The sequence below is a fragment of the Channa argus genome, chromosome 14, assembly GCF_033026475.1.
Source record: "Channa argus isolate prfri chromosome 14, Channa argus male v1.0, whole genome shotgun sequence".
Classification (NCBI taxonomy): Eukaryota; Metazoa; Chordata; class Actinopteri; order Anabantiformes; family Channidae; genus Channa; species Channa argus.
The window spans coordinates 14,650,751-14,665,150 of record NC_090210.1 but is presented as its reverse complement, the minus strand read 5'-3'; the positions used below and the strand labels follow the sequence as shown (position 1 = coordinate 14,665,150).

Below are 14,400 nucleotides of genomic sequence, written 5' to 3'. Positions count from 1 at the left end.
AATGGAGTGATCAGTCCATATTTTTTTCCCCATGTCTTTAAAGTGTGACTTTTCATATATTTATCTAGTCTGAGAAGGGAGTAGATGCTGGGTCACTGCTGGGAAATGCAGCCACACTGTAACGTTATTTCTTTATTAATTAAATGGTCTTAAGAAACATCTTTTTTAGAGATGTCCAGACAAATCGTATCAGGGAAACCCTACTGAGTTTAGCCTAACAAAGCTCGACTCAAAACGTTCATTCATGAGTTCAGGGTCGGCACAGCGGATCATTGTCCGCGTGTTGATTTGGGATGTAAGTTAAAAGAAAACATGGTTCATCCGTTCACTTTCTTACATTGCTCTTACTGTAGGTGATTTCCACAGTGGACTGGAGTCAGAAAAGGAACTCTGAACAGTCTGTTTACAAAGCCAACTGTGATTCACGTGTGTTCTGACAGCTGTTGATCATAGACACCATTCGGATTGCATTCTTTTTGGGACCAGACCGGAGGGGCCCTGTCTTTGGTTCACCAGTTGGTCCTTTTTAAGACGATTTTTAATGTCACTCAAGATCCATCCCTGCTTCCTTTACTTCCGACCAAAAATTAATAAATAAAAACAAGAAAAAACTGATAAGGACAGCAGCCCATTTTCATTGTAAATTAACTTAACAGGAAGCCATGAAAATTCCACTATGATACATAGCGATAGTGACCGTTTTATTGGCTAAACTGGAACATGCGTTGAAAAAAAAAAATACACAAATCCTCACACATGATGACAGCTGTTTCAAAAGAAAAGATGAGTTCTCTTGTAGGTTCCTGCTTTAGATTTTATACACACTCTTCACCAGTGGTTCCCTACTGAGAGTGTATCCATTTATACACATCCGCGCACTCTTATAAGGTAACCATTCTTATACAGCTCCGTGCAGGTACAGGGCTAGAAACTTGCTGAATGTTTCAGGCTTGTAACCCACCAGACCAGCTGGTACCTGCAGGGAAACACACAGCAAACAATTAGAATCTCAACTGCTCCTTCCTTCCTCTTATAACACGAAATTATCCAGACAGAGTACAGATATGGAGAAAAAAGGCTGGTCTCTGCTAAACTATCACAGAACATAGTCTTATTGTAATAATTATTTTGAAGTCAACTGATTCAAATCTTAATCCATCACACACTCCTGTTTGATGGCCTCAATGACAGAATATAGCTGGATGTGATTGTCTTACCTTGACCTGCTTCTTTTTGATCAGTGGTCGGACTTTAGCAAAATCATAGAGCTCAACATCTTTATCAAGCCACACCTGCAACAGACAGAAAACATTTAACAGAATGAGACAAACCATCATGAAAATAGGGGTAGAACATTTGTTCTGACAGTAGCTTTTTTATTTGGTACTAGATGAATGTGGGCATTATCAGCATTATCCGTAACCATTAGCTTTCTGGAAGCTATTAACAGGTGAAGCACCTGGTTCTTGATGCCATCGTTTCCTGAGAGATCTGTGGTGTTTAGCTGGAAAACCATCAATTGGAAAATTCTACCGTTGGTCCCCACTGCCTGTACTGTTACAGGTCTATCCAATAAACGCTGGGGTTGTGTCTGAAACAAACACACAAAAACACACACAATGCAAAAGAGACAATGATGGAGAGAGAGTGGGATATTTATGTTTAGTGCAAAGCAATAAAGTCAGACTGATAATTATGACAGGAAATTGACTAACAGCTGCTCCCTGTTGTGTGTTTGTATATTCTCACCCCGTACAATGTGTAAGCACGGGCCAAAGCGTTGCCAAAGCTAAACATCAGCATCTTGGCTCTAAACTGTTCAGGCTGGAGCTTGCAGCGAGCATCAGCTCCCTCCACGAAGTAGAGTGTGTGGGCATGAGGGTAAGTGGAGTCTGTCCTGAAACCTGAAAGGACGAGAAAAATGTCGTGATGAACAAAGGCTAAATGACCTGTGCTGTGCAAATTTAGACCTGAGGAAAATCTGCTCCCTGCCATCAGACCACAGGTACTCTGCTCACCTGAGCAGTTCGCCTCCTCCTTGTACACGTAGACTTTCTGCAGGTCAATGGTGGGGGAAACAGGATAGAAGGTTTCCAGGACATGATCTGCTGTGTCTGCCACTTCCTGTTTCTGAGAAACCTCTGGGAGAGGATCCATGCAGCTATGCAATAAACCATTCTGGCCTCTAATCTGGATTAGGTCCTCATCTGGTACATACAATAAAAAGCACATAAAACTGAGGGCATGCTGATGTTTCTCTGACAGTTCCCCAACCACTATAGTTGTGGAAAAACTGTGATGATTGTAGTGATAAAGATTTTTCTCTTGGCTGCTCTACCAGTCAATACTTTCACATAACCAGTGAAATGTCTTTTTACTTTAGGGATATTTTGAAAATCTTGCATTATTCGTTACATCTGTTAGAGCTCTGCTACATTTCTAACATCAGTTAGTAGAACAGCATGTAACTATCAGCAGGAACATGTATTGTGGCACCTGCATATCTGCTAACATACATGATGTGCACAAATAAAGGACCAATTATAAAAACATTACTCTGTAGCAAGAGCAGTAGTCAAACAGGTACACAATACCTATAATCAAAAGATTAACCAAGCTCAAAGAATAGATTAGAGCACACTGATTGAACAAATCATATTAAAAACTCAAAAAGACCTAATGTTTAGATATTATGTCAGTTGTAAATCAGTATGCTCCAGTCCCTCGTCTTAGAAGCACCTAATTAAGCTGTACAGTGCATTCTGAAAGAATTCCCAGCACTTAACGTTTTCCACATTTTATGTTACAGCCTTATTTCAAAATGGATTAAATTCATTATTTTCCTCAAAGTTCTACAAACAATACCTCATAATGACAAAATGAAAGTTTGTTTTAAATCTTTGCAAATTAATTTTTAAATACTTTTCTACTTTGCGTCGAATACCTCTCTTCCATGTAGCTGCCAATGAGTATTTCTCAGCAAAGATCCTCCTTCCAATTGCTGGGTGACTAGACTGCAGAGTGGCACACAGATGGAGCAGGTTCATGAGCAGAGTGTTGCTGGGTGACAAACACATGCAAAGAGAGTAAAAGATGACAGATTTTTTTCCCCCGCAAAGTGTGTAAAAGTGCGTTTGCTGGCATCTGCTGCAGATTTTCAATTAAATATTTAGTGAATCAATGTAATTGCTACTTTTAGCAGTGCATCAGCTCATTTTGAATGTGATGGCATGTAATTTCTGCAAAACAAAAACAAATGGAGGAGCATTTGACAACTAATTTGGTTAATTGACAACAGGTAATTAACATTACTGGGTATAAAATGAGCATATCAGAGAGGCAGAGCCGCTCAAATTCAAAGATGGGCCGAGGTTCACTAACCTGTGACAAACTGCATCTAAGTATTGTCCTCACAATTTTACATTAAGCAACATTTTTCTGGAATTGTAAATTCCAATGTAAAATTGCAAAGACTTTAAAGATCCAACCATCTACAGTTTATAATATCATCAAAAGATTCAGAGAATCAGGAGGAATCTCTGTGCACAAGGGACAAGGCCAAAGGTCAAAACTGAATGAATGTAATCTTTGGGCCCTCAGGCAGCACTGCATTAAAAACAGGCATGATTATCTACTGGACATCACTGCATGGGTCAGGAACACTGAGGTCCATGTTCACACAGAGAATACAGTTCATTGTGAAATCCACAAATGTAAGTTAAAGCTGTATCATGCAAAGATGAAGCCATATATGAACACGATCCAGTTATGCTGCAGTGTTCTCTGGGCCATGGCTTTACAGGAGAAGAGTCAGGGTGCTGAACTGACCTGGCTGCAGTCCAGACCTTTATCCAATAGAAAACATTTGGCACATCATAAAATGAAAATCCAGCAACAAAGGCACAGGACTGTTAGAATGTGCTAGAATCCTGCATCAGAAAAGAATGGGGCAACATTCCTCTCCTAAAGCTCCAGCAACTGGTCTCCTGATTTCCCAGATATTTACAGAGAGTTGTTAAAAGAAGCGGGAATGCTACATAATGGTAAACATCACCCTCTTCCAACCTTTTTGAGATGTGTTGCTGCCATCAAAATCAGTTTCAACATCTGATATGTTGTTTATTTTCAGTGCTGTTCTTTTTTATTTATTTATTTATTTTTTTACAAATCTTCCCAATTTCTCTGGAATTGGTATTTCTAAGCTCTATGTTGCTGATAGGTCAAATGTTGTGTAAGATTCTACCCAACCCGTATTTTTAAAAGGGCTCACTACACATGCGAAAAGCAACTAAGCATTGAGTTTTGATTTCCCTGCAGGGTACTTTGGCTTCCCAGGGCTTTGAGCCTGCTGTGGAAATGCAATTTATAAGAATTTTTACCCCGAAGAAGGATCCTTGACTTCAGTTCCTGGGACAGAAACATACCAGGCACTTCACTGTGAATGCACCTTACGGCTCTCTCTCTCTTTTTATTATACCTGTTCATTTTTTGCCAATTGGTGTCATTTAGCATTTTAAACCCATGCTAAACTTCACCGCACAACACCGTGACAACAGCTTATTTTATGGATCCTGTCTGGATCATGCCAGTATCACCACATTGTAAAGACCTAAAATTCCACACAACTGTCACTGACCTGGCCTGACCGTGATACAGTAAAAACACAATTTCTGCACTTGTTGGAATATACAATAGATAAGGAATCCTGACCACATGGCATCTTTCAGATATTCATTGGGATACATAGAGCAGACAATCCAGTTCAGGTAATTTCCACATAAAAGACCAACTTAGGCAGTAGAATTTATGAGAATCTGAGATGTGATTTAAACAAAACTTCACATTTATTTGATGTCCACTCATCACAATTTACTTAAACAGCAATTCATTTAACAGACAAACACTACATGTCCTTTTTGTGACATTCTACCTGTATTTCTCTTTGCCTGGTCGGTCCTCTGTTGTGTCCCAGAAGCGGGCATGTTTGATTGCATTCTGCACACGTTCATCCTGATCTGGAATCTGATTGGCAGGATTCTCAGCCAGTGCAAGAAGCTGAGGAGGCAGACCAGAGATCACCTTGGTTTTGGTCAACCACAGAGCCTGACGCACACCTGAGAGAGAGGGATAGAGGGAGACAGAGATGAAGTTACGAAGTGCCTTTGAGGTTTGAAACATAACAGTCAATTACTTCCCCTCACCTGCAACACTTTCATTTTACACATGATAGATCACAGTAAAAACACTATGGTAAACTGTAATTTATCACTGCATTACAGAGGACTTGACAAGTCATTGGGTCAGACATATAAGATTGTGTTAGGAGAGACTGCCATTCCTCAAGTAGTCCAAACACACAAAGTGTCATTCAAAATCCCGAAACAAGTCATCATTTTAAATTAGTCAGAAGTGGCTGTGAGACAGTGGGCCTCAACCACTACAGTGAATGTGAATTTTGGGTTTCCACTATAATTACTACACACAAAATATTATTTTATGACATTGTTATGTCCTTTTTTATTGTAGATGGTGGAGAAACACAGACACTGCTCTTTGTTTCCGTGTGTTTTCTACCCAAAGTTTGATGTTGTGAAATGTATTTGATGTTTTATTTTGTGTTAGTCACATAATTGTGTTTTCTTCCCTCATTTGGACATGTTCTGTCCAAATCGTTTCAGAAGCATTTTTATTTAATTTTAACAAGAATTCGAGTTTTACCCAAAGTAAACTAAATTATTCTAATTCTAGATCATTAGCTAAGTTGTACAAACATACGTAAATATCTTATATCATTCAAATCTCAGTTTATGTTTGTAACTCAGGGCTCACTTCCCTTCTCGTAACCTTTAGAGCAAAAACACCGAGAATGCAGTAACGACATTCATATACACAATCAACAACACCAGCTAGTTTTTGCACAGTGTTGAGCTTGTGTCGCGGTCGTATATAGTAATGACAATTTACCCTCCAACACGTTGCTCCTCTGGTTGAACACATAACATGGTTTCTCTTTGTATAGCGGCATCTCGTGCACTGGGGGAGACCTGTAAAATCGTGGGTCCTTGTAGTCCCTCTCCCAATGAGGATTAGCGGGTTTAGCCAGTCCAGGCACAAAGTGCATCCTTTCCCCGTAGGTGACCATCTCCAGTCCGGGAATCGTCACCGTCTCCCGGTGTTTACGTACTGGGCGAGCTTTGGCTGTGTGGCAGCAGCTGACACTGAAGTGTCTCCGGGCCTGCTGGCGGCTGCTTTTTCCATGTGTGGACATTCGTCGAGAGCCATTCAATAGACCAGTTTGAGAAAACAGCGGAGCCGCCGTTTTGAAACACCGAAGTGTTTCTGGAAACATGTTATCTCCGGGACTATTTGTTATTAGGTTTTTAAGACTTAATTTGTAACTTTGCCCGAGGTGACTGCCTGTCAGTAAATGCTCCTGTAGGACGCCGCCATGTTGGATCCCGCTTCTTCTTCTACTGCGTCTTCTTCATCTTCTTCTCTTTTGCGGTTTTTGTCAGCGTAAACAGTTCCAGGCGTAATACTGACATCTGCAGGAAAAACAATAACTAGTTCGCTCATATTTCATACTTTTATGTATAGTCCTGTATCATGTAGGAACAGTATAAGTACCTAAATTACGTGGTGGTTGTCATTTTGAAAAAACCCAAAATTCCCAAGTCTGACAGGCTCTCACCAAACGGTAGTTTTCCTATAATGGGCAGACATAGATTTAACCAACAGTGGCCGAGTCTCAGTAGGAGTTAATTTAATGGCATTCCTTTAACTTCCTGACCTACTAATGACTCCTTTGATATCAGGTGGTAGAGAGAAATAATGCTTTCCTTTTGGCTCCTTTTCCCATTGGTGTTGGCACTCCCTGTCAATGCTCTCTTTGATTTTTCCACTGTACTCCTCTCTCCTGAGGGATACATTAATGTTTACTGACTCTTTGTTTGCAGTTGACTTGGATATAAACTCTGCTGTTTCATTTCCCTAAAGTCCAGCGTGCCCAGGTATGCAGCAGGACTTTACTTCACCTCTATTTCTCTAAATTAGATAATTAATTTCCCGTCTTAAGGCCTTCAAGGCACTGCGGAGAGGATAACTTTTCCCAGTCCTGTGTCCTCTGTCCACCAAGATACCCGGAGACATTGCCAACAGTTCAACCCAAACTCATCTTTCCAACTTACTGCATCACTGGAACCTTTAGCAAATATTTTTAAATAAGCTCAGTGGAGACAGTTCAGCCAATTGCCTCTTGTGATTGGGTTAAATGAATGTGTGGTTCTTACATTGGCCTCATGATCTGCTCATTTGTCTATAGAATATAAGGCCTTTTGAACTTGCTTCATCATAGAGCATACAGATGGCAGATACAGTTAGCAAAACAACTTAAAGTTCTATTACCACCAACTACTTGTCTGGAGTGTGTAGCATATGATAGACAATATTTTATTTCCTTCAAAATTTTCATCAGGTAATTGTATATTTGCCATAATAAATCAAAGACATGCCCTCATGTCATGCCTCACATTTAGTTTTTTTATTAAATTAATTCACACTTAACCAAAACTAAACATCATTATTATGAATAGGTTAATAATACTAACACTTCATTAATAATAATAATTATTAAAATGGTTTGTACATACATCTCACTTTGAATAAGCCCTGCATCCACATTGGTATTTTAATGTCAGTTGTAATACTTCTTTTTTGGTTTTACTGTTATAGTTATGTGATAATAATGTATAATATGCAAATATAGACATCATACAAACACAGCTATATTTATTACATAGATTTTATTTCTTTATAAATTTATAACTCAGAAAGATAAGTGTGACACAATTTACATCCCAGATTGTTGTGATGTAACACAAATTGGACAAAGCAAAGATTAGTATTTTCTGGAAGGAAGCAATAAAATCAACAGTAATTTTTTAACATGTGAGACACATGAATCCTGACAAACAGTGAATGCTTTATTTCATGAGTGAAGAATGCAACAATGAATAGATGGAAGTAAGTTTCAATATTGGTATTGGTCACAGCATTGTTTTTGCCTTGTCTTTTCTTATCTCTTCTCCTCTCATCCTCTCTTATATTTTACAGCCAAGGAGACAAAACTGAGGAGGAGGATGACAGTTTTTCCCAGCAGCATCCAATACCAGATCTGGCCTTGCAGACCTATGGACACAGATGGATGCACATTGTGCTTTTAGTTACAAATAGTTCCTTTCACAATTCTATTTATGTACCCTGACTTTTATAGTTTCAGTTACAGTTAAGAAACTGTTTTATTCAATGTAAATTACATGTCAAGAAAAGACGCCTGGGGCAAAATGGGTTCCGTGACTGTTTTATCTGAGGACACTCCAGCATTTTGAGAAGGGGAACTGGGAATTGAACCACTGACCTTGTGGTTCACTTATAATTGGTCTACTAACTGAGCCACAACCAGCCAATTTCAATAGCACTGCTTCTCTATTGGAACATAGTCCTGTTACTATTTAGTATAAAACACTTTATGAGAGAAAATAGTTAAAAATGTTGGTACACCCACCCAATCTCAGCTGTCATTGGGCAAAAGGCTGGGTTCATGCTGGATATGTCCCCAGTCTCTCTCATGGCCAACACAGAGATATACACAACCATTCACACTTACGGGCAATTTAGAGTAACCAAAAAACCTAACAAGCGAGCCTTTGGCCTGTGGGAGGAAACCAGAGTACCCAGAAGAAACCGACACAAACACAGGAAGAACATGCAAACTCCACACAGAAAGGCCACAGTCGGACAGGCTGTCGAACCGGGGACCTTCAAGCTGTGAGGCAGAGCTAACCACTCCACCACCACACTGCCCAACTGAGAAACATATGCAGTATTTTAAAAGCTATAATTCATTTACAGTAGTAAATTATATATAGTAGTTTCATTCAATTTATGTATTGCCTGTACTGTAGATACTGTAGTACATTAACTGGAATTTGTTCTTGCTGTAGTCTTATCACTGGCAATATATTTTACCACAAAAACATACATTTTCATACAATACATATGGGGTCTTTGTCATATTTCTTTCAAAATAAGTACTGAAATACAATAATCTGTGATTAATTATACACTTTCTTCTCATAGGATATAGAATACAGCAAAATTAATACCATTCTGAGAAGTTGCATCACATGGCTGTGTGCCCTCACACGCTGCACTATTGGGTTGGTGGCTGCTGTTTGTTGGCTGTGTAGATTTCCTTGTTGTTAGGTTGTCTGGAGAGGGGTGGGGTATCATTAATTATAGGGTTCAAAGTTTCTATCATAAACAAAAACTATTAATTAAATAGTTGAATTAATCAAATGTGTAAAATATATAATTCCTTATTATAAAGGATGTGCTTTAGTTATTCTATTTTTGAAAACAGAACTTTTTGATTAGCTTTTCTTCTGTGAGGGGGGAACATATGATTTGCTAGGTGTTTTGCAAGGTGTATTTTAATAATTTCTTTCTTCATAATTTATAATTGTCCATAATTTGTCAATAATTAATCACCAAATATTATGTGTCCATTAAAAAATAGCCTAGTGTTGCCATTTTCTTTTTTGGATTTCTTTTTTAAAATGACAGTAAAAAACATGTTTTCATTACCTAGTTACCTGAAATGGACATTTAAAAGGATGGAGCTGCTAATGTTTATTGGGATCTTACCTGTTATTTGAATCAAGACAGGTTGGCTGATTGCATGGGGTGGCTGTGTCTTGCACTGGTAAGAACCAGTGTCCGCCTTCGTAGCAGAGCAAATATTTAAGTCCATGGTCACATTAGAAAGGATGAAGGAAACATTGACAAGGGACACTCCATCCTAGAAGACAAAAACAATTATGATACGCTGCATTAGCACTTAACACTTAACTGACTTTGTAAACACCAAGCAGAAAGCTGAGTTTCACTGAAATCTCTTTACATGCACTTTTAACCAGATTATTGTCAGCTTATTTACATGTAAATAGGATACCTGATTTCTCTGAGTAAGCTGGTGACACAAGTGAACGAAAATGCAAACAGTAACGGCACACCATGGAGCAGAGACCTGTATGGGGCAACTTTGCAAACCTGCACCTGCAAACTTTGTACTGGACACGACTTGTTACTTGCACTAGATCAAGTCTGGATCCAACCTGATGTTAGTTATGTTTACATGGCAGCAAAATTGATTTTGATACATTGTTGTTTTTTTTTTTGCACTGTTAGATTTAAAATTAAAAATCACACATTTGATCCTAATTAGTTTTAAATCTAAATAAAGAGTGGCCTACTAAGAGAAAAATATATGAATTTGGACACACACGCACACACACACACACACACACACACACACACACACACACACACACACACACCATTAATCCAACATCAGCAGTGCTACACACGTATCATTTTATTAGCAAGGCACCCTTACAGAAAATCGTAAAAAGTGGGAAATTTTTCTGCATCATTTGAATAGGAAAAAGTAGAGCCATCTGGTGGACAAATATAAAAATAAAACATCGAAGGTCAGTATTCCAAAATGAAATCTTAACCTAAAGGAATCCATTATTTACGTTAAGATAAATATCGGATAAAAATTTTTTTTTTAAAAAGGATTATCCTCTGACAAATTCTAGCTATATTTGTTCAACATAGCCAAAATATCTTAAAAACTAAAAACTGAATGGTATAAAATGTCCCTAGGATCTCTCAAGGGTCCTAACCTATATTTTGTCATTTGTTTTCAATCTCATTTTTATTTCGACTGCTACGTACATTTAGTCTATATTTACCCATGCCCATACCTGTGATGTAATATTGTTTATACATTTTTACCCATACTTTTTGCAGCGTCCCCATTATTTGTGGACCATATGTCTCTTTTAATTTTTTTTCATTAAACAAACAACACGCTGAAGGGCTTAATACTATACCAACAACAGAACACTTTTTGACAACAACAACATTTGAGAATTTGCTCAACAATACATTCAGTTTTATTGCATAAAAAGAATAATGTGTGTCAAAAAACTATATGAATATCGGTGAATTACCCCAGATTGGCTGTATCTCCACAGCTGTGCAACATGTTGGGTTCCCAAACATGTGAACTCACAGGTCAGATTGAAGCACTCCCCAAGTGAAAGCTGCTTGTTCTCTCCAATTATGCTCACAGCTGCACTGCAACCACCTACAGAAAATGCAGTAAAAGAAATTTTAAAAAGTTAAAAATGTAATTCTCCTGAGTAACTGGACAAATTTTTTGATATGGTTTTATCTCAGTGGAATAGCTCCAATTGATAGGACCTTTCAAGATTAGCAGGATGAACTGTTAGACAATGCCCAAATATATAGCTTATTTATATATTGCTTAAGTGTTGACAATTAAATAACTCTCTAAGGAACAGAGTAACTGTGTTAAATATTGGCAGTAAATGTGTGGCTTACTTCTTTGTGTTGGCTTATTTAAGCCTCGATACTTGTTGCGTAATCCTGTTTCAGTAAGACAGAATCAGAATATTGTTTTATGCTTGTCTTGTCATTGGCCAGACCACATCTACAAATGTCACTGTTTATCTCATTGGGATATTATCTGCTGAACGTTCCAAAAACAACTTAACTTTAGTTTGAAATCTTATATTAACATTGTGGTAAGAAGTAAGAGTTCACAAAATGTCTAGGTATATGTCTCCCATCCTCAGCTGTGCAGTGCCGGTACAAGCCCGGTAGAAATTGGGGAGGGTTGTGTCAGGAAGGGCATCCGGTGTAAAAACTGAGCCAAATCAACATAGGGACAGTGATCTGCAGTGGCGACCCTGAACTCACTGGATAAGCCCAAAAGACAAAAAAATTAAATAAAATAAATAAAATTAAAAAATGTCTTTACTAAATAACAACCATATTTTTTTTAATGTATCTTAGGGTTATGTTCTTAGGGTTATGTTGAAATTGATGAAGTACAGAATAGTAATATAGCATAGTATAGAAGTTTTTTTAATATAGAAGTTTCTATATTAATATTTATTTGGCTAATTTTCCGCTTGTGTTTATCATGTTTATGTAGAAACAGAAAACCATGTACAGAACATGTATGGATGTAGAACTCTTTCTTCATATATGTTAAAATTGTTGTTCAAATAATTCCCAAGTATTATTTGTCCTGAAGTTAACAATACATGAGGAAATGTAACCTTTATAATATCAAATGCACTCCATTATAGCTTTTAAACTAATATTATAAGATTAACAGCAATAAGAAAATACATTGTAACAGCTATGTATAAAATATTAAATAACAACAAAATTATTTAGCTGTCATCATGTTTTTACTAAATTTCACAACAAAAGCACTATAATAAATTAGTGCACAGCAATACTTCAAAAACAAAATCAAATTTACAACAAAAAATCTCACCCTCAGTTTGAGTCCAGTACAGCAAACTGATAATCAAAACTAACATGTCTGGTTCTTCTCACTTCCTGTCTGTGTACGTGTCTAGCCTCTCACTTTTAGACTGAGCACGGCTCTGGTTTCAGCTCCACGTATATTTCTCAGTGACATGTCCATAAAAGACTGTAGTAGAGAAGCTGCTGACCGGGGCTTGAGGCAGGAAGTACATCCCAGCACTGTTGACCCGATTAAAGCTGTGATAACCATACCAGAAAAACGTTTAGGCTGATAACACCAACCCTTACTTCGTTGTCAGCAACCTGATATGGGAGGTAATGGTGCAAAAAAATTCCCCACATCTGACGTGGTGTCACAGGTAGAAAGCACAATTAATGCTGACATTAGTACAACAACAGGAAATCTTTTGTTGTTATCCATCCAACCCAAAAGTCAATGACATTTTATAACAACTAAACTATATATATTACTGTATATAAGGACTACGTATAAAAAAGTAATAATATTTTACAATTTGGACTGTTAGATGGTTAAAATAAAATATGACACATTCACAACCAGCACCCAACCTAACTTGTCATTATTTTAAAAAAGCAACTTTGTAATATCTTTCAGATCAATAATTTTTATTTTAATTATGCCAGCATTAGACAATAAAATATTTAAAAAGTTTTATGTTTTAAAGATGTGCCATTTTCTGTTTAAATAAATGTGTATTTACCAACAGCACTTCACAGTGTTTTTAGGATTCATATTTCTATCCCTAAAGATTGCTTTTATCTCTCAGGAGAATTTTATGAGATGAGAACCATTGAGCACATGACAAATGATATTGTTGAATGACATCATACATTGTATATAAATCCAAATATGTGTGGCAACCTACTTACATATTTAGTAACCACTGTAAAATTATTTCTTTTATTTTGTTTTGGTTTGGTTTTTATTTATTTATTTTATTTTTTGTTTTATCAGGCTGTCATCAGGCAGTCATTTTTATTGTTATCCATCCTTATCCATCCTTTCCCCTAAACTCTTAAGGTTATTAAAAGGACATCAGAAACCAACCAGTGCACCTATGCTGGAACACAAAGGCATAGGGCAAAACTGCAAACCGATTGTGTGAGGCCTCTATCTCTCTTATGGAAGGATTTTAGACTTAAGCATGGATGAATTCTTTAACCTATCTCTCAAACCTCTCTGTCTAAAATGATATTATTGTCCTTAAAACGTGTTTCTTCTGTATTTAAGATAAAAGTGCCCTCCTGATTCTGTCCTGAGACATTCCTCCTGTTTGGTTTCTTCAGTGCAGAGCTTTTGCGTACAAACTGTTCGCACACTGAAAAGCTAATAGAATCCATTAGATCCTTTAGATTTTGCAGATTTAGATGGCTCATCTAATTTAAAAAAAAAAAATCAATTGCAAACAAACTCAGAATGCACATTACATCATATTCAAAATAACAGTTTATTGAATTGTTGATGTCTTGACATTTGGTCACAAGTGTATTTTTAGTCAAACTGTGGGCCCATCCATAAAACACTGACAGAATTAATACTATGCCAACAACAGAACATTTGTAGCAACATTTGAAATATTGCTTTATCAACAACACATTTGGCTTCATTACAGGAAAAAAACTACATAATAAATTAGAAATGTTGGGAATCCATAGAAATCTGTTTAAATTACCCTAGGGCAGTCCTAAGAATTTTTGAGGTTGGTAGGAGAACAATCTAATAATAGTCTTTGGAACAGCAATTGCTAGGGTTTTGTATTGTCAGCCAACAATAAGTAAGTAAGCATTGATAACAGTAAGTATGCATTTATAATTTTGTAACCTGTTTTTCTGTTGGCTTATTTAAACCTCTATACATTGGTTTCTAGTTTTATTCATTCAGAATAAAGTGTTTTTTGACTTGTCATTGTCCATATGACAGCTAGGAAAGAGGGGGAAAGAGAATGG

General features: G+C 37.2%; 1 protein-coding gene across 1 annotated transcript; it reads right to left on the bottom strand.

Moving 5' to 3' along the window:
* Nucleotides 1-615: 615 nt before the first annotated feature.
* On the bottom strand, nt 616-6,482 carry mrpl37 (mitochondrial ribosomal protein L37). Its single transcript, XM_067529355.1, has 8 exons — nt 5,965-6,482; nt 4,931-5,114; nt 2,945-3,060; nt 2,019-2,207; nt 1,750-1,904; nt 1,460-1,591; nt 1,218-1,292; nt 616-976 (listed from the first exon to the last, which is right to left on the bottom strand). Exons 1-8 carry the CDS (start codon nt 6,347-6,349, stop codon nt 899-901), a joined length of 1,314 nt encoding a protein of 437 aa, XP_067385456.1. The 5' UTR covers nt 6,350-6,482; the 3' UTR covers nt 616-898.
* Between the last annotated feature and the right edge of the window lie 7,918 nt (nt 6,483-14,400).